This window comes from Protopterus annectens, chromosome 15.part0 (assembly GCF_019279795.1).
Source record: "Protopterus annectens isolate FY-2018-M chromosome 15.part0, PAN1.0, whole genome shotgun sequence".
In the NCBI taxonomy this organism is placed as follows: domain Eukaryota; kingdom Metazoa; phylum Chordata; order Ceratodontiformes; family Protopteridae; genus Protopterus; species Protopterus annectens.
The window spans coordinates 479,811,150-479,833,175 of record NC_056749.1 but is presented as its reverse complement, the minus strand read 5'-3'; the positions used below and the strand labels follow the sequence as shown (position 1 = coordinate 479,833,175).

Sequence of the window (22,026 nt, the reverse complement as noted above, 5' to 3'; positions counted from 1 at the left end):
TTCTGACTCAACAAAACAATCAGATCCTGCACAGCCAACTCAGAACCTTAAATCTGGCTGCATGGCAGATATCATAGACAGTCAGACCACACCTCTCTCTAAAGCTGTTATGGATGTCATTCAGGAGGCCCAGCACCAGGAAATCTTATGCAGACAAATGGAAGAGATTCTGCCACTGGAACCAGGCACAAGGCTTTGACCCACTTGTACCAAATATCCCTCTGATTTTACAATACCTAACTGAGATGTTGGACAAAGGCCTATCCTTTTCATCTATTAAGATCCATGCCTCCACCATTTCAGCTCATTATACCACAGAACCTTCTATTTTCTCTCATCCACTGCTAAGACAGTACCTCAGAGGGGCTAAAAACATAAGGACCCCCCCCCCAGAGAGCACCTACACCTACTTGGGACCTCAACTTTGTCTTGGAGAAACTCACTTTGCCTCCTTTTGAGCCAGCCAATACAGCTGATATAAAATTCTTATCATGGAAAACTGTTCTGCTCCTAGCAATAACTTCTGCACGAAGAGTCTCAGAGCTGCATGCTTTAATGGCAGTGGAACCTTTTATCATTTTTCATCAAGACAGTGTTTCTCTAAGGACGAACCCAACATTTATGCCAAAGGTGGTATCCAGTGTGGCTCTTAACCAAACCATTCATCTGCCAACATTCTATCCAACTCCCCAGAATAAAGGGGAGTGACTTCTACACACTTTGGACATACACAGGCAGTTACGCTTCTACTTGGATAAAACAAAAGCATTCAGAAAAACTGAGCAACTGTTTGTAGCTTATGCTGCAGGATCACAAGGAAAGGCTAGACTATTTCTAAGTGGATAGGACACTGTATTCAATTCTGCTACTCACAACATGGAAAGCCAGTGCCTAACAACATTAGACCACAATCTACCAGGGCAGCTGCCACGTCAGCAGCCTTCCTCAGAGGAGTACCAACCAAGGACATTTTGGAAGCTGCAACTTGGAGTTCAGTGCACACTTTCACCAAGCATTACCACTTGCCTCTTTACTCTAAATCAAGAGCAGACTTTGCCACTGCAGTTCTGCAGGGCCTCATAGCCACTCCTAATCCTATTTAGACCCAACCACCCTACCTCAGCTTTGGGATTCTACCCAAGTGTAATGACTGCAACAGTGAAACATGATGAACATAGTACAGTTGTGTACCTACCATAAATGTAGATGTTCGCGTGTATTCACTGTTGCAGTCCAGGTTACCCACCCTCCATCCCCACTTTCTTTGCTGGGACTTTTTTATACCTTTCTATCCTGTACAACCTTTGTGGTGTATTTGCTTGTAGCTGAAGGTATTGTTTATATTTTGCTGTATGTCTTTATTAGCAATATATATTGCCTACCTATTTGGGGGCACCTGACATCTGGGGCAAGAAACACTGAAGAAAATGGCGTCGGTTGCATCTTGTATACCCCTGGCGCACTGACGTCGGGGAAGAGGCGACAACAACCGACGCCGGACCAGGACTTTGGAACTCGGGCCGACTGCGGGTCGCCTGCCAGCAGGATAACCCAAGTGTAATGACTGCAACAGTGAATACACTCGAACATCTACATTTATGGTAGGTACACAACTGTACTTTTGCCACTCATGTAGCTCTGATGTGGTCTCGCTCTTGGCTGTGGCCAAGTACCCTTTTTCTTCCTAGCAGAGAAATTTGTTGCAAACAGAAAGCTATTTTAATAGCTATTGTGTGTTCTTGTCTTGTCTTCTAAAAAAATTGTGTTTTGGATAGTCTTTTCTGTGGTATCCCACTAGCTGTTTCCAACGGGCTAGGCCCATTTCAGTTAGAGGACCTAGTCTGTCCCCTTGCTTCCTTTGTGTTTTTTAAGTTTACCGGGACTAAGTACCGTTTAAATTAGAGGTATTAGTTTTTTCTCCCTTGTGTTTGTCTAAGGATTGTTTAACTTAGAGATCTTGTGGTAGTTGTGTGTTGTAGTTTTTTTCCCCGCCTTGTGGCTGTTTGACTGTTGGTCCTTTTATTCAGGGTTTGATTTTTTTGGTGCTTTATTAGTGTTGGTTAACTATGTTCAAAGATGCTAAGGAGCACAAGCCCTCAGGCTTCAAGAAGTGCTCTAGGTGCAGTTACAAAATGTCCATTACCGATAGACACTCCGTCTGTGTATATTGTCTGGGAGCGATTCATCTCCAGGAGTCGTGCAGCTTCTGTCCTGCTTTTAGTCCGAGAGTTCTTCAGGAAAGGAAGAATAAATTGATTTTGAAGGGACTTCTGAAACCGTCCTTCGAGGAGGGTCTGGAGAGTGCTTCCAGCTCTAAGGCTAAATCTTCTAAATCAAAAAAGAGATCTCCGGCTCCATTAGTCTCCTCAGAGCCACCGGAGAAAATAGCAAAGTCTGCTTTGAAAGCCTCGACTCCATTGTCCTCGGGCCGCAGGAAGTGTCAGTTGTCATGGAACCTGCTTCAGCTCCAATTTTCTTGGAACCTGTTCAGAGCCGATCGCCTAGTGTTGGGCCATTATCCCCTCCTCACAGGTCCCCTTCGGAGAGGAGGTCTCAATCTCCTTCTTTATCCTGTAAATCCTCCAGGACCTTATCAGATGTGGATGTCAATAGAGTGGTGCAGAGACTCCTTCAGTCACCGGTTCTGGCAAAATTGTTCTCTATAACAAGGCATGTACTACCCTAAGCATAAACAAGAAGAATTCAAGCCCAATTCAAATAATAAATGGTACAAGGCAGGGTTGTCCGCTTTCACCTTATTTATTTAATCTATATCTTGAAGTCCTCTTGTTAAAATTAAGCCAAAAAACATTCCATCATCCAGTCTTTATATATAAAATACCAGTGAAATATACTGCCTTCGCAGACTATCTAAATATTTATTTGGAACCACCTTCAACTGATCTAGAAAAAATTCTAAGCTCTATTTGCCAATTTTCACAAATCTCAAACTACGCCATGAATCCCAACAAATCAATAATCTTCCCTTTAAACCCTCTTAGCCATAAAGAATTTTTCATTCCAGAAACAAAGATCAAAGTTAATCATACACTTAAATATTTTGGTATTAATTTCTCCCATCCCCAACATGAACTAATTAATAACAATCTATACAAAACATGGTCAAAAGTCATGGAAGAATCTAAACCTTTCCCTCCTCTCAAAAGTAGCTATTATGGAAAAGAATTTTGGGTAAGATATTCATTTTTATCTCTTTGCCCTTAATCAAAGCATTCCAAATACTTTCTTCTCAAAAATGAATACTATACTGGGGAAATTTGTGTGGTACCCTAAAATGTCAGAATTAGTTATATTAAATGAACACTTCCCAAAGAAAAGGGGGGCCTGGCCCTTCCGTATTTTCTAACATACTACCATATAATAAATGCCAGCTGTATTTTGCACATAACCAACTTCCATCCTACAGATAAAGACTGGAACCCCATATGGACAAAAATCTACAACACACACATAAGCGCATCCAATATTAATCCTAGAGCAACCATATTTCTCAATCTTAAAACTCTCAAAGAATATAAAATTCCCCCTATATTAATAAAAGATATCATTGGTTCCAAAAGCTGATAACATCTCTCGATTTGAAAAACCCATTAGTGATGGCTCAACCAATTCATCTAAATCCCAACTTCAAATTGAGTAACACCATGTTAAATCTTGATAGTTTTCCAATCATCAAGAACTGTACAGTATGGGACTTCTACGAAATTAAAGATTTACCCTTTGAAGCCATCATAGCCTCATTAGCAGTCAATAAAAAATGCTACATAAACAAGTACTATACCTAATATCTCTGGTTACAGACAAGATTAAAGTCACCCCATCAGAATTTCAGCTATATTAGAAACTAATAACCCAACTTCTGTTAAGGACTAAAATGCTTTCTAATGTATACAGATTAATAACAAAAATTAAACATCAAGGTAATATTCTATTATCTAAGTACTGGGATAGCCAAAACAAAGAAATAACAATTGACCAAAAACTTGAGGTAATTGACACAACAATAAAATTAACTCCTTTTAATAAACTGATGCATACTCAGTTCATGATAAACAATCACACCTACATTACGCCTTTATTCCTAAGTAAAATCAACCCAAATGCCTCACCTTTGTGCCCAACCTGCCCTAATTCGGTAACGGATACACTTCCCATTTTTTTGGTCCTGTAAAAATGTCTATAAACTGTGGTGCTCCCTAAGAACACAACTTGAAAAAAATGGGATACATGAAGTCAGCCCTATCCTGGGAAATTGCGATTTTGAATATTTTTCCCAGTCCCTATAAATATGAACAGAAACATATTACTGTAACGCTATGTGCGCTACTTAAAACTTATATTACACTAAACTGGTTAGGTCCAAAACATCCTGGAAGGAGTTCAAGTCTATGTCTATCAAATATGTATTAGCAAGTAAGCTAAAGACAACAAGCAAAAAGAAAGTAAACTACTTCCAAAAATACTGGAATAACCTAATAGAAGTTCTTAAATAAATAACATTCCCCGCTTTATCTCCTCTATTTCTCCTTACTCTTATGGCCGCGTCCCTATTTCCCTAACTCTAGCCTAAATACTTTTCGATTTTAAGTCCCCAACTCCACTCTGACCCCTGAAAAATCAAAATAGAAACCCTATTACCATGCTCCTGTACCCTAGTATCATTACAAACAACTAATATCTTCATGCTAATACCTCCATCCTCCTTACTTAGTGACAGCCAAATGTACATAATGTAGATAGTTAAAGCAAATAGGTATTGGGTTTACGATCTTATACTCTTACATATGATTACTCAATATTTTAAATTGTCAAAACTCCCTTTCACTATTCTATGTTAAATTCTAAAACACTTGCACATGGGAGGTCAATTGTTTTCCTTGTAATTTTGTGTTTAGCGTATATGTTATTAACCAAGTGTTTACTAATTGTATCCACCTTCTATATGTTGATCCTATATGCTTTTGTTGTATGACCTGTATTTGTATATTAATAAAATGCAATAAAAATTAGATTGCAAAAAAAAAAATTCTTTCAGTGAGTTGTTCAAATGCTGTTGATGAAGTTTTGCAGTTATGGCAGTTAGCTAGCATACCTACAGTGCAGAAGCCAAGTGCAGTGACAAAACTCAAAAGTCTGTATGAGAAGCGTTCTAGAATCGGGAAGAATAAGAAGCGCCAGTCAGATAAACAGTCTCAGAAACAGATTTTAGCAATGTACTTTTGAAGCTTTTTGATGTGGGGCATGCTGATGCAGAATTATTGATTAAAAACTCAAGAACACTGGGATTTTCTACAAGCTCAACGTGCAGACAGAAAAATAATTGGTGGAGAGGACATCGAATTCAAAAAACAAATGGACAGAAAGGAAAAATGACTACAGGAAGAAATGAAATGCAAAGATAACGAACAACTGAAAGAAACAGTCAGAGAAGCTGGAGAGCTGACAGAGGCAGAAGACAGTAGTGAACATGAAAATGACGATGAAGATGATGCAGCAGCAAACATGTCAAAGTACCACCAGATTTTAGAAACTGGTAGACAGCCTGTCAAAGTGAGCACATTAGGTAAAGGATCACCTGAATCTGTATCCAAAAAACGATGACTGGTGGATGATCCTCTTTTTGTTGCCAGCTTGGACCGCACAAGAATAACTTCTTATCAAGCGATGCATATTGTTGCACCGTTTCTGCAAGCAGCTGGCATTGATGTAAATGAACTGGTCATGAACACAAGTTCAATACACAGAGCAAGGCAAGCTGCATAACAATCCATAGCTGAGAAAGTAAAGAAGCAGTTTCAACCATCAACACCCATTGTAGCACATTTTGATGGGAAGCTGTTACCTCAAGTTGATGGAGAATTTGCTGATTACATGCCAGTTTGTTGTTACAGGTCGAAATACTGAAAATCTGCTGGACATACCACAACTTCCATCAAGCACTGGTGAGCTGATGAGACAAGCAGTGGTACAGAGATTGCATAGCTGGCCAGGTGTTCCAGAATGGCTAGCCAGTTTGTGCTTTGATACTACCAGTGCTAATACTGGTGTGCACACAGATGCCATCACAGTGATTCAGCGAGCATTTGAGAAATGACTCTTGTTTTTACCATGCAGACTTCACAGTTTAGAAATTATTTCTATGGCAGTGTTTGACATGTTCTTCCCATCTTCAGGACCACAAATAGCAGTTTTTAGAAGATTTAAAGAATACTTTGATCTTCTTGGCTTGAATGCATACACACCACTGGTTAAGGAAACTGGGGGTAATGACTGTGAGAAACACTGGCTAGCTGAGAAGCGAAGTGAGGTTGTTGCACTACTCTGAGACAAGCTGACGTGTGAAACAAAATTTAGCAGTTAAAATTGAAATTTTAAGTGTTACTCTGGATAAGTGTTATTTGGTCCATGTACTCTGGAGGCCCTGAAGGGGGTTTAATGAAAAGGGAAAGTTACTTCAGAGCTTCACAGAGGTTTTCAACCTTTCTTTCCTAAATAGCGAGACACAGTTGGCATAACTAGACATGGTGAAAGCATATGATAAGACTCCTACAAAGTTGATTTTGATGGAAATTGTGGTAACAGTACATGCAGAAAATATTCTGGAGGAGGTATGAGGTTTAAGAGAAAGCACTTTATTGAATAATTTCTGTAATGCTGCTTTGATTATATGGTGTAGAACAATATATGTGATGTATATTGTTTGTAAATACAAACTTGTTAATGTGGTTTCATTACTTTTTATATAAAAGTTGTCTCTGTAAGATGTGACAGTTCAAATCAACTTTTTTTTAACACTTTTGTTGGGCAGCCCTGCAATGGTTTGAAGGCCCAGAAACATTGGTAGAATTAGTGGAGGCTATGCACGATTAACCAGTGAGACAAGTATGAACAGTGTGCGAGTCTGGTGTGCATAAGGGTTCAGCTGTGAGTCCACTGCTGTTCATTCTGGTGATTGGACTACATTAGCAAACAGATCAGAGGAGACAGATCAACACAGCTTTTGTATGTGGATGATGTGGCATTACAGGCAGTCTCTGAATAAAACTTCAAGAAATGATAGGGGAATGGAATGCAAAACTAAAGCTATGCAGGATGAAATTAAGAGCAGATAAGATAGTTGTTATGGCAGCAAATGGGGGAATTTGAAAGAAACTGAGAATTGAGATAGGAGGGAATATAATGGAATACGTTACCAGCTTCAAGTATCTAGTAGTGGTGGTTGAGGAGAAGGGAAATCTGAATGAGGAGGTCAGAGGGTCTGCAGCTAACTGGCACAGAGTATCATGGGTAGTATAGGACAGAAAAATGCCAAAGAAGCTGAAGTATGAGGTGCACAAAACAGTGGTGTAACCAGCAGCACTGTATGATGCAGAAACCTGGGCAGTGAAAGAAGATCACTTGAGGAAGCTGGAGATGAAAGAGATGAAGGGCCTGAGACTGGTGGTAGGATGCACGTAATGAACACATCAGCATAAAAGCCCAAGTTGCTCAAACTGCAGAGAAGGTCAAATAAAACAGATTACAGTGGTTTAGGTAGATGTGCAGGAAAGCAGAAGACAATCTGATGAAGATGATTTGTGACTGACAGGAAGAAGGTAAGAGGCAACTAAGGTATCTAGAGAAGAGATGGATGGATAGTGTGAGAGAAGACCTGTAATAGTCAAGTATGTCTGTCAAAGATGGTAGGAGAGTGGCACTGAATCGAAAGAGATGGTAGCTGATATCTTACCCCAAACCCAATTAGAAAATGGGGAAAAAGGGGTTGATGATGACAATAATTTCCTAAATAAAACAGAAACTCTTCTTCAGTTTAGGTTCTTCTTTCAGGAAGTAGAACAAAATTTCCCAACTAGACTCTGGTAAACAAAATAAAAAAAAAATGACAGGGAGGTTTAAAACGGAAAGGAGGATCCTCCTACAACCAAGGACAACTAAAAAGTCAGAATGATTCCTTGGAATTTTCCCCCTCCCCACTCTGGCATCCCATTAAATCTTTTCCAAAGTCTAGGTCTTTATGTGAACGGCACCTGATAACTTCAGACTCTTGGGTACCGAGAATCATTCAAAAGGTTTACAACTGGCATTTGGACTTCCTCCACATCCTCTCAGTCAAACTGGCCTGTTCCAATCTGAAACTTTTTGAGACCTAGTAGATCAGTATTAAAATCTCCTTCAGATATTTTATTTCTTTTACTTAGTTTTAGAATTTCGTGAATTGTAGTTTCCATAATGTCAGTTCTAGTTGGACTGGGTCTCTTCCAACATGTTCTAAATCAGATGCTGTCTTAGGAGGTAATAGAACTGTTTCTCAAGATCAAGAATTTTTCTGATGCAAGAGGAGGAAGGTGGAAACCTGTTCTAGACCTTTTCTAATCCTACAAGTCATCATTCCAAAATACAAAATGATTTCCCTACAGTCTCTGGTATCCCTTATTCCTCCTTACCACCACTTTCCAGTTAGCAGTTAAGATGCGTTTTGCTCCTTTTTGTGACTGGCTTGCATATTCAGTATGTTGTTTTGCCTTTTGGTTTGTTGACAGTTCAAGGAGTGTTTGCAAAGTGTCTGGCTTCTGTAATAGCCCATTGCAGGGTATAAAACATTCACATTTTACAGTATTTAGACAATTGTCTGATTTTTTGCAGATACTATGGGTGATATTCTTAACTGTTTACGCTTAGGTGTGGCAGGAATTTGCACTGGCTGCTGTTAAGGAGCTATTGATAGCAGTTGTGCTTGGGCACAGTAGTTTTTAATCTGGTTTGGAAGATTTTAAACAAATGAGGTGTTAATATATAAATGAGGACTGAGTGAACATTCTGTGACTATCTATTGTAAATAATGCAGCTTTCCTGCCTTTGCATGATTCAGCCTTTTTTATGAGCAGTGACACTGTGTACAAGTTGAACCTTTTCTATCTACCTTGCAGTCTGAGAAGAAGCTTGCTGTAGCCACTAGCATGGCTTTTTCCTGTTGTGAGACGTTTTTCTCATCCTCACCAAAACCGCTGGCACCTAATGGTGCCTGCCATCTGAGAAGGCAAAAATATAGACAGTAGATTAACTTTTTAACTTTACTGACTTAGAAGTTCTTTATAGATTTAGCTGGATAGAGATATAGTATGGGCTTTAGTAAGTTTACATGGCTCACAGACGAGGACTGGAGGATGTATACTCTTCCTATACCTATGTTTACCAGGGTATGTATAGCCCTCATTATACTTGCCATAGAGACCTTCCAGAGACATACTGGGGAAACTGGGTATTTCACAGGCTTCTACATCGTGGATACTTCAGCAGTTTCTCTACATACTCTTGGCATATGTGGCTCATGCATGTATTTTGCAGTGTTACCTCAGGACCAATCCAGTACAGTGAGTACCTTCTGTTGGATGGCATGATTCCCTGAAATGGTGGATGAGGTAGATTGTATCGATGTTGCCATTATGGCCCTGTCTATACTGTCTTAAATGATCTCAGAATAGTGTGGATGGGCTTGTACATGCTGATAAATAACAAAAGCAGCCAGAATTAATAAAACAGTAGCCTACACCCCCCATTTTTACCTATTCTTATACCAAGATATGTAATTCTTATAGTTATGCACCCTACTGAACAGGGTGTAGTCTCCTCCTTCTGATGCAAGAAAGCTGTTGAGTTTTTTTTTTTTTTGTTTTACACCCTAACCCCTATCTTTGTACTGCTTCCCTTGCACATGGCAGTGGCTAGGTAGTGTGAAAGGTGCCCTAAAGCTTGTAAGCTGGCCAGCTGATCCGATTTCCTTGCTGAGACATTCCGTATAGCTTATTCTACTGCAGCAGTGATCTATTCGAGCATCTACTGTTACGTTATGTTTACTTGCATGACTGTACTTTTCTTTCTACCATTTCCAGGACGTGCATATGGTTTTAGAAGTAATCAAAGTGCATTGCTGACCATTAAGCCTTTTTTTTCTTGAAGTACATTCACAAACATGGCCAAGGTCTTTCTGGGGGTTAATAGAATAGGGTCCAGTTTGTATTGCTTAGGTCATCTAGTTCCAGAGATTATTTAGGCTCCTGGACGAATCTAGTAGTTACTATTGTTGGAGGTAACTTGGGGGTCTTAATGAGAGCAGCTTGGCATGGGAGTTGATCTGTTAATATATTTGAGGAAACTTTCACTCAGTCAGTTCTGTGTGTAATGTTCTACATATTTAATTTGAATAAACTGATGGGCTTTTTAAATGAATTAGAGTGGGTGAGTTTGAGTAGAGTGTGGTTGTTTTGTGTTGGTATACATCTAACCTGAGCCTTTTTGACACCTAGTAGATCGATATTTAAAATCTCCCACACATATTTTATTTCTTTTACATAGTTTTAGGATTTTGTGAATTGTAGTTTCCATATTCTTAGGTCCAGGTGGGCTGGGGATGTAAACTACTGCTACAAGCATCCAGACTGTTTGTACAAAATTTAGATTTCTGACTGATTTCCCACTTTATATCATGTAATAGAACTTCTTGATTGAAGTATGGCTACTTTTTTTCTTTGTAATCGTTTTCAGTTGAAAACACCCACATGCAATTAGAGTGCACATTTTACATGTGCACAAAATGTACTTACTAAAAGAATTTACTAAAGCTTTTTGTTGTAGTTAATTTCTCATTATTTCTTTTCATTTTCCAAACACAGAAAATATGGAATGGTTGTTATGGAACATAGTTTCAAGGTTTTTCCGTGGCTCTGATAGTACATATGCTGCTGTTCCAAAGTTTTCAGCAGACTGAGTAAAGGCAGTCCTTAACAATGTGACCCCAATTATCATTAAACGTAGTGGGCATTGTAAGAGAAAATAAAACCACCACTACGGTAAACGCCCTCAGTTAAAGAAGAAGTGATAAATGAAGTCCAAAAAAATCTGGTTAGCTGAGGGTGAAGCAGTGAAATGTAAATATCCAAAGTCCAAGGAATCTCCAGAAAAACAGGCAAAAATAATCAGTTTTATTTCATTCAGACAAGCGCTTTCGCCAATAGTAGCTTCATCAGGTCTATCTAATACAAGTAAATTAAAAAGCTGGTTTTATATGATCTGGCAGTTCAATTAAACATAACTACATCATTCACTTAAAAGGGAAATGTCACCGTTTTTAAAAGCAAAGTTGTAAATAAGTAGAAAATCATATTACTTCTAGTATATTTACATAATTGTCTTACATCATGTTGGAAAGATACTTATATATATGAATATAGATGTAAACATGTAGCAATCATATGTAAAAAATGTAAAAAATCTGTATAAAAAATGAACTAAATCCCTAAGCTCATATATTCATGTGTGACATCACAAGTGCGTGTTATAGTGTGCTGAGTAATCTGAAGATATATATGTGTAAGCTGATATGGTAGACTAATATATAAAATACATATTCAGAAATGTATGTAGATGTCTGAAATGTATATGTGTATAATATAAATAACAGCCGTCCATCTTCATGTATGTGAATGCAACAAATATATACCTATACATATATGCAAACTTGACTATATCATATTAAAACATGCTTATATATAAATATATATAAATGTAGATGTAGATATGTGATGGTTATGTTTAAAAATGTGTATAAGAATGAACTGGATCCCTAGGATCATATATGTAACGTCACAAGTACATATTGTAGTGTGCTGAGTACTCTAGATATATATGTATGTGGACTTGTATGATGAATTAATATATCAGGTGCATGTACAGAGATGTATATAAATCTCTGAAATGTATATGTGTATTATATAAATAGCAGCCGTCCATGTTTGTATATGTAAATGCAACAAATATGTACCTATACAATATGTATTAACTAGTGAGTACATGTTGATAATGTGTTCAAATCTATATAATAGGTATGACACATATCAAAAGTATTAGAATGATTAAATTATTGGTCAAAAACTCATCACATAGATACTAAAAAATATTCATAAAAACTTATATCAATATTAAAAATTGTACATTTGTATAAAAGGATATAACATACTTATATATGATATCAGTACTTTTTAAAGTACATATTCTATGAACATAGATAAACACATTTAAAAATGTTAAAAAATAAAACAATCCAAATGTATCTATAGGTCTGGAGGATATCTTACTTAATTTTCCTTCTTTTCCTCAGTTTAGGTTTTATGGAAACTCTCTCTTTTAAACCTTTCCCATTGTCTGCTCTTAATCGTATAATCCAATCATTCTCTCTATCCTCCGTGTGATTGCGAATATCTCCTCCTCTACTATTGATTGGTATCACTTCTAAGAATCTGAAATGAAAAGTATGTGTGGAGTCATTTTCTACCACATGTTTAGCTAAAGCGTTATTCTGATAGCATTTCTTAATATGATAAACATGTTCTCTGATGCGGTCTCTGAATCTACGATTAGTTTTCCCTACGTAGAAACACTTGCAAACTGCGCATACTGCTAAATATACTATATTAGAAGTCATACAATGTGCTGCAGTAGTAGTTTTGAAAACTTTCCCTGTATCTGGGTGCAAGAAGGTAATGCTTGTATCTATATAGGAGCAAAAATTGCATTTGCCACATGGCTCTGTATGTCCTATGTTAGTAACAGGCTGACTTCTTTATTTCTTTTACATAGTTTTAGGATTTTGTGAATTGTAGTTTCCATATTCTTAGGTCCAGGTGGGCTGGGGATGTAAACTACTGCTACAAGCATCCAGAATGTTTGTACAAAATTTAGATTTCTGACTGATTTCCCACTTTATATCATGTAATAGAACTTCTTGATTGAAGTATGGCTACTTTTTTTCTTTGTAATCGTTTTCAGTTGAAAACACCCACATGCAATTAGAGTGCACATTTTACATGTGCACAAAATGTACTTACTAAAAGAATTTACTAAAGCTTTTTGTTGTAGTTAATTTCTCATTATTTCTTTTCATTTTCCAAACACAGAAAATATGGAATGGTTGTTATGGAACATAGTTTCAAGGTTTTTCCGTGGCTCTGATAGTACATATGCTGCTGTTCCAAAGTTTTCAGCAGACTGAGTAAAGGCAGTCCTTAACAATGTGACCCCAATTATCATTAAACATAGTGGGCATTGTGTTTACATCAGTGGCACAGTGCAGAGAGGAAGCAAGTTACTGAGAGGAAATCACACCACTTCTCTGTATTGTTTACTGGTGCACATAATACACACTTGTGATCTATGCAAACCAGTATCATAGAAAGCAGTGCATCAACAAAAAGGGAAAGAAATACTATACAACAGCTTTCATAGAAAGACAGCAGTGCATCAACAAAAGGGGAAAGAAATACTATACAACAGCTTTCATAGAAAGACAGCAGTGCATCAACAAAAGTGGAAAGAAATACTATACAACAGCTTTCATAGAAAGACAGCAGTGCATCAACAAAAGGGGAAAGAAATACTATACAACAGCTTTCGGCTTTGCTTCCAGCATTAAAAGATCATTTCTCAATCCCCTCATGGTATAATAGCATTCATGTTCTTATACTGTTTAATGTTTTCTGAACCTGTTCCTTTTCTGAACATTGCGCTTACCCTGTTGACCACTGTTCTAACCCATTCTTTCTACCTGGGCAAAAATTCTATGGCCCTTTATTCTCCTTGAAGTGAGGGGCAAATGTATCTGAAGTGGTGCTGTCATTCTGAGGAAGATTGGGGTTTTCTTTGCAGTCCTCTCTGCAGCATGTGTTCTATTTGATATTTTACTTTTAGGGCATCTTTGCCGTATTTCAACTGCTTGTCACACTAAGCCTTTCCCTCAGAGCAAGATTTGAATGTCTAGATTCTTTTAGGGAATTATTGTGTGAAAAGTGGTTTTTGGATAACAGAAATTCTACCTCAAGATAAACTTTGCTTAATGTTTAGATGTTTGAATTCGTTTTTGTTTTTGCAGTAGATGTATTCAAAAATGTGCATTTTTGTGTGTATTATGTACTCCTCTTTTATTTGCATATATGCATTTTGGGTTGTGTGGGAAAACTGACTACAGTTTACCTTCGGGTTAAACAACAAGCTGACATACAAATCTAATATGATTGAAGTTGCTAATTTGTCAGGCATTTGTAAACAGGTTGGGTGTTGCATAAGATTTTAAGCTGTTAGGATGTACAGAAGTTTGTGACTTGATAAATACTTCTATTAAATTTCACACTGATACTTAAGCCATTTACAGTTTTCTATCAGGACCAAATTCCTTGTAGATTTTGTTTATTCTGGTATGTTTCAACAATTTTATAAATCCGCAGTAGACTGCTGGTTCATTAGCCAATTATTTCTGCCTCCAATAATTGTGATAGTTCTATCTAATGTGCATTAATGTGTAGTCATTCTTTTCACGTTCCTGAAGATGGCAGTCATTGGGCATTTACCAGACCAACTACTCACTGTGTGCTAGTTACTTATTAGTAATGTTGCAGTTGTTTTTCAATCTGTGACATTAATTCTACTTGTTAAATATATATTTGTTTAATTTTCTTTTTATAGTTATGGCTAGATATGAAAATCATATCACTGCCTTATCGGATTATCTTGAAGATCTTCCAGACACAGATGAACCTTTCTGGATTCTGGGACGGAGGTATCACATAAAGTCAGGTACATAATTATAATTTTATTGTCTCTCTCAGTGGTCCTGTCTTGTGTTAATCTGAACTACAGTCACTAGATGTTCATCTGTTCTGCATTTCCTCAAAACCAGTGTGTTCAAATTCCAGAATATTTTTAATTTAATTTAATGAAGTAGTTGGATAACACTGGTCCATAGACCTTTTTTGGCCATGACATATTAAACATATGTTGCTAAGTCTAGAGGTGACAGAAGCAGAATTAGATGTGGAAAACTGCAGAAATACACTGAAGGTTATACTTTTAAAAACAGTCAAATCTTAAATATTACTTTTAGAATAAGTCAATGGTAAAACAAGTGCACTTTGGCTATGTAGTTATGCAGTGGTCAATTTGTGCCCCCACATTCCTATTGCTTACCAATTCTTTGTTCAAGGTGCCTACTAGGGCAAGCTTTTTTATGCACAGTGTTGTATTGTCATCTCCTGCAAGGTGTTAGCCCTGTAGAGTTAGAATAAATGGGTGCAAATTAGGGTTGGGGCTTACTCCTATTTGTAAATGTTATAGCACATTTGATTATTTTTTTATGTACATTCACTTTTATGTCTTGTGCTGTATAGAAACTCACTGTGATGGATATCCTATTGGAATAGCTTTGTTCCAGTTGATTTTGAACAGCCTAGTAATAGGAAACTATTATTGAACCTGTCTGCATATTGACTGGATAGGGCAAGCTTATCACTGATATAATTATGAAAGTAGTACTGTAATTTTTCTTGCAGAAATTTTTCTGTCCATTTGTACTTTTTTTAGTGTTGGAACTTATTTTTATTATGCCTAGTCATGTGACATACAGGGATAAGACCCAGGTGGCCCATGTGTGAATAGCTGCTGTAGTGAGGGAAGTGCAAGTGAATGGCAGCATCAGCTTCCCCTTTCTGTTGGGAGAGGGAGTTGAGTGACAGGATCATCCCATCCTTTGTGGGGGAAGGAATACAGGTTTTCACTTTGTGCTTCAGTTCAAGCAAAGGCTTGCACAGACGCCATTGATTTGTGGGGCATAGGTTTAGAATCCCAAGCCAGTGATGGTAACTGTCAGGGCCATAAGTATGCAGAAAAAAACTCCAGGTGACCACCACGACTAAAAGCATGTATTTTATTCAAAGCTGGATAAGCGCTTTCACACTAGGTGCTTCATCAGATCCTAAAACACAATAAAGCTAGCCACATTTAAATATCCAATAAAAACCTCATTCAATTAAACAAAATAATTTGTTGATGTAACGTACGTTTCCTTAGAACAGGTTTTAAAGGCACAGATGCATTGAGCCCAGGTGTTCTATCAGATTGCATTCTTATAATCCATTTAGTTTCAGCTAGCTCAACTCTATTGTTATGGTCCAAACCCCTCATATAAACTGGCAGCACTTGCAATACCATAAATTCAAAATGATGCCCAGTATTGAGTGATATGTTTGGCCAATGCATTTAATGTATTAATCTTCCTAATGTTACCAAGGTGCTGAAGGATGCGTTCCTTCAGCATCCTGGTGGTTTTGTCTATATAGAAAGAGGGGCATGCCTTACATCTGGCCAAATATACTAGATTTTTAGATCTACAATCAGCATAAAACTTAGGAGTAAACGTGAATTGAAAAGAGGGATGCTCAAATACTATCCCCTTGGCTATATGTGCACAAGCCCTACAATTCCTGCAAGGGAAAGTGCCTTTCCTATCTGAAGTAATATGTGAGGTCAAGGTAGTAGAATAGCATAGCTGCCTCGTCAGTGAGAGGTTATTTTTAAAAGTATACCTGGGTCTAGCGCCAACAATTTCCTTTATAGGTTCATCAGACATCAAAATTGGCCAGTATCGCCCTGCTATATCACACACCTGTTGAACATTATTAAGTGGCAATCTTAGCACATTACGCGTTTGCAAAGGGTTTCCTGGTGTATTCTGCTTATCTATATTCCTGTTCATATAGGGTCTGCCTTTGGTCCTTCTCATATCATACACTTCAGCTGAAACTTTATTCAAATCAGTTTGCTGATAGCTCCTCCCTAAAAGTCCCTTTTCAACTTATCCATAGCACCCGCAAAATATATCTCTTCGGTACGTAGCCTAGACATTCTTAAACACTGCCCCTTCACTATATTGTTAAAAATATCATTAGGGTGCATGCTGGAACGGTGTAAAATTGCATTTTTCCTGCAAGGTTTTCTAAATAATGAGCTAGTAGTACTACCATCTAATTTTCACATCCAGAAACTCTATACTTGTTGGGGATGAATTGAGCACAAATTTAAAACATTCACTGTTGCTTTCAAGATATTGAAAAAAGTAATGCAGACTGGAGCAAGATCCCTGTCACAGAATAAAAATGTCCACAAACCTTTTGTAGAATAATAGTTGGGACGAATAAGTGTGTGTCGAGAGGACACCCCTGCTCTCCCATTCAGCCAACACTAGGTTGGCATAACTGTTCACGCAAGGCGCCCCCATAGCCACTCCTAGTTTCTGCCTATAAAGAACTTCATTAAACAAAAATACGTTGTTATGTAATACCAGTTCAAGGAGAGTATCCATTAATTCCACTTGATCAAAATTAGACGACATTCTGAAGTAAAACATTTTTCGCAGACTCTATCCCCAAATCATGGGGTATTACTGTAAATAACATCTGTATATCCATTGTAACCAATCTAATCTCCTCAGTAACTTTACCATGTTTCCTCATGAAGTTGCCCAGAGAGCACAAAAAATGTTCAGTATCGCTCAATACTGCTTCAGCTTTAATTAACACTTTTTTAAAGTGTGTTCTCAATATACTCTGAGTTAAACTCCATTACCCATCCCTTTCCTGATACTATTGGACAAAGGGGTGGGTCCACTAATGTTTTGTGCACCTTGGGCAAACCATGTATAACTGGAGTCATCGGTGTATCCACTAACATAAAATCCTATGATTCTTTGGTAAAGTTAAAGTCCATTAAAAGTTCATATAAAACCTCACGCATATGCTGTGCTATTGAATCCAATGTAAAAACAGAAATAATTTCATATGTCACATTATCGCTTGACATCCTTTCCATACTTTCCATGTACACACCAGAATCTAATAAAACAACTGCCCTTCCTTTATCTGCAAGGTGTATAGTCAATTTGCTGTCATTCTTTAACTGTTGTAACGCCAAATATTCATCTTTATTTAGATAAAAAATTGTCGTTCTTGCAACCAAGAGTCAAGAACAGCTTTCTCTATTAATTTAACAAATGTTTCTAGTACCAGAGGTAGCTGAGGGTTAAATAAACTCAAGCATCTTAATAGATCACTTGTTGTACCTTGCTGATTCCCAAAAAGCATTTTCAACGCTGTGTTCCTCACAAATAGCTTAATGTCAATGTAAGATCACTTGCTTGCACATGTCTAGCTGGTATAAAACTTAGCCCCTTATTTAACAAGTTCAATTGAGAATTACCAGCGTTGATTCCTCTTGTGGAATGGAGGTTCCATGAAGCTCCCTTCCTCGGCCGACATTTTCCTTCTCTTGCGACCTCTGCTGAGAAACCACCCCCTCTCGTTCGTTGGTAAAAATCTGAAAGGGGCGGGCAAGCCAGGAAAGTCTGTAGCCAAGTGAGAGGAGCTGTTTATGCCTTTGGGTCTGGTGCCACCTATCGATACGTTTTCAGAAGACATCCTCTCAATCGTAACTGCTGGCACATTAATTTAAAGCAGTACTAATATTCGTCGATTGCTCACTCTTCACTGCGTTCACAACACCCAGCGTAGGAGCAGTTACCTGTTGTATGTTGATAGAATGATCAGGCTGAGTCACCATTTTAGCAGGTTCTGTTGTCCCAGTCACATTTGAGCCTCGTGGCCATACAAAGATGTGACCATTCTTAAAATCTACATAATCTCATTCAAGCTCCTTCTTCTTTTTCAACTGCTGAAGCCTGTCATCCTATGCCAAAATATTGTGCATAACCTTGTCAGTCTCTGATAGATAACATGACTCCTTATAGCTTTTATAAAGGTCACTCTGCAGAGCTTCCATTTTGTTGATTAATTCTTTCTCATGCGGAGCAAAAAAGTCAATTAGAAGCTTAATCTAAGTTAAACTAAGTTACATATTGAGCTGCCATTGTTTTAATAAACTGGGAAAGGGCCATACATATGTTAGGGAAGGAGTAAGTGCCTCCACAGCTTGCCTAGTGAGTGAGTGAGACAAGCTGCTTATTTAGAGGATGCTTTCAGGATGCTACTCTAGGAACTAAGCCAGGCTTAGCCAGCTGGTAGATTGAAGTGCCTTTAGACACTGATAAATTAGATGTTAAGAAGTCTCCTGTGGGCCCTGGTTCAGCTGCTAAGCCACCTTCATGGTGGTGCCAGAATGTGCAGCAATTTAGACAGGGGGTAAAAGCACCCTTTCTGCTGCTTGGGTTATGGCTCTATGTGGGCAGCTCTCATCCTGGACTCTGAAAATACTGAGTAGGAGAGTAAATGGACATGTCTTATTGCATGGAAATTTGGGAACAAAAGGCACCTGGGAAACAAGTATTTTTCATACTTGCATGTAGCATAGTTTTTACTGGTTCTTCAAGACTGCTGTTATTGCATGTGCTTACTGAAATGGGTGAAGCAAGAGATAGGGCAAAGGGCAGGGCTTTTGTCAAGTTTTTGAGTGCTGAAAAGTGAATTGCTTGAAAACTGTAACAGCAAGTTTCACAGTTCAATGTTCTGGTGGTAAAAATTGCAATTTGTTTTTCATACATTCTGGGCATGAGGAGTAAGTTGTTATAGTTGTTTTAGGGAACTGAGGCCTGCCTTGGCCTTGTCATTTTTACTTTGTGTAATTGCTACATGTTGCCCTAAGGGTTGTGAGAAGATGGATGAATGTGCAGATACAGGAAAATATGCTTTATAATTTAAACCCTTTTCCTGTGTGGTAGCACAGAAGATGAGAGAGAGAGAGAGCGAGAGAAGATTGACTGACCACCATTTCCTGAATACAACTCTGATTGGTGTGAGGACTGAGTGTTTTGAGCTGAAGGGGAGCAAGAACGGATGAAGCGGCCTATCCTGTCTTGCAGTATGTGATCAGAGTATATTGCTAGAGAAAACTGTGTCCAGAGCTGTATTTTCTCCTCACCCTCTTTTTGGGGGTGTTTTTCTTGTAAATCAAGCTGAAAATTCCCCCTTACATCAAACGATAATGATATTAAATACTGGTGCTGACTCTTGACACTGGGTTATGTGGTTGGACTGTCAAGAAACTCTGACTAATACAGATGCCAGACTCTAGTAGGAGCATTACTGGAGCTCTGTATGCCCAGAATATTTCTCATCTCTGAGATATGACCTCTTAGAGTGATGTAGCCATGATTCTTAAGAGCTTACAAGCAGTAGTGATGGCTGTAAATGTTAATAGGAACCCTTCTAAGGGGTTCAAACTTTCCATTGCCATTTTTTATTTCTCAATGGGAATGCATACCTTTACCTGGCCAAAACGTTTGACACAATTCCTCAAACAGGCATAGTGGAAAATCTGAATAAACCAGTGTCATCCTCTGGATTGCCAACTGGCTCACAGATAGGACTCAGGAAATCAAATCAAAAGGGGGTAAGCTATCTCCAGAAATAGGCTAGTCACCAGTGGAGTCCCCCAGTGTTCTGTGCTGGGACCCCTCTTGTTTGGCACCTGTTTTTCTCAAGTTAAAGCCAATACCAAATTGGTTGTAGCTGATTAGGATTGCAAGTGAGGAGCAGTCATTGAATCCCCAAATGACTTGACCATCCTGCAGGAAGGTATGTCCCAAGTAACTGTTGCCAAAATCTTGGACTGAAACTAAATGCCAAAAAAAATGCAGTGTTGTATCTTTAGGAATTCCTCTACCCCCAGGTAACTATCACACTGACAATACACCCCTTAGTGTAGACCCACTTGTTCAGGATTTGGGAATTTTTGTGGGCAGCGACTTAACTTTCAACCAACATGTGTCCATTGGTTTAAGAAAGTCCTTCAGTATTAAACAGCTTATAAACAAAGGAACTGTTTCTAGATCTAGGGTTGTCATTGTCCCCCTTTACTCAGCCCTCATTATACCAATCATTGAATATAATGCCCCCCCCTTGGCATGCATCTGTCCAGACACATGCAGCAACTGGAACACGGACATATCTTACTAAAAAGATACAAGGCTTAAATCAGTGGTCTATACTGTGTACCCTATAGACTGCTAAGAGTTGACCTGTATCTGGCATACAAGGCATTGTCTGACCCAGTACTGATGGCTGTACTGCACATCAGCAAGTCCAGTGGTATCAGAAGTACTCTGTCTAGGGATTTATATCACTACAGCAGCATCAACAGAATGGTTTGGAGAGACTGGTGTATCTCCTAGGGGATGCCGCTGCTTTGAAACAGACTCCCAATCCACAATAAACAGTTCATCCCTGTCCATATTCAAGCACAAGTTGGATCTATGAATGGAAAACAGAAAATATACTCCAGTACTGCCCCCTGTACTACTGATTGTCATTAGGATAATATATAGATGTAATGTGATCCTATCTTGCCTACATTCTGTACTGATGGGTTTATACTATAGAACGAAGTCTCTTATTGGCTGAGCTATCCCACATCCCAGGATGCACCACCACTGCTTCCCCAGATCTCGTTTGCCGCTTCTACAGCAAAGACGTGGTCTCAGACTTGGCTGAGCTAAGTGCTTATTTCTTGAAAATTTCTGTCAGAAATTTAAAGCTGTTTTAACGACTGTGAGATTGAGTTATTTTTTGTGGTGAAATTGTCATCAGTTTGAGGCAAAGGATCCCGTTTAAGTTAGAGGGGCCTTGCCCTCACGCGTGGTTGAAACTACTTAGTGTGAGTCTTCTTGTGGTATTGTAGTCTAGTTTTTGGTCAAGTAATCCCGTTTTCTGTTAGAGGGGTCTTGTCCTCAGTTACATTTTGCGTTAAACAAAAATTTTGTTAAAAGATTTTTTCTGTGGTAGTGATTGTGTGTCATCATGTCGAAAGAGCACAGACCATCTGGATTCAAAAAATGCTCTAAATGCAGTTACAAAATGTCCATTACGGGCGATCACTCTTAGGCCCTAAGCATCTTCAGGAGTCATGCAGCGTTTGTCACGCTTTTTCCTCCCGTGTCCTCCAAGAGAGGAAAAACAAATTGATTTTAAAAGGGCTTATCACTCCTTCCTGTGAGGAGGCTTTATCTTCTTCCTCTTCACCTTCTAAGAAGAAGAAATCGAACTGGCTACAAAGAAATCTTGGCAGGCTTCTCCATCGGCTCCACGGACTTCGATGCCTCCAGCCTCGACTCCTCTGGCGCTAGAGCCGAGGCGGGTCACCTTCATTGGCTCCACTGTCTTCGGAGCCGATGAGAGT

The 22,026-nt window shown here is 38.5% G+C and overlaps 1 protein-coding gene across 1 annotated transcript in view; it reads left to right on the top strand.

Moving 5' to 3' along the window:
• ATG4A (autophagy related 4A cysteine peptidase) overlaps positions 1 to 22,026 on the top strand; it is a gene marked incomplete in the record, with an annotated part of 835,516 nt that overhangs the window by 24,148 nt on the left and 789,342 nt on the right. The window contains 1 exon segment of the mRNA XM_044057209.1: positions 14,533 to 14,643. Coding sequence (XP_043913144.1) covers positions 14,533 to 14,643 — 111 coding nt within the window.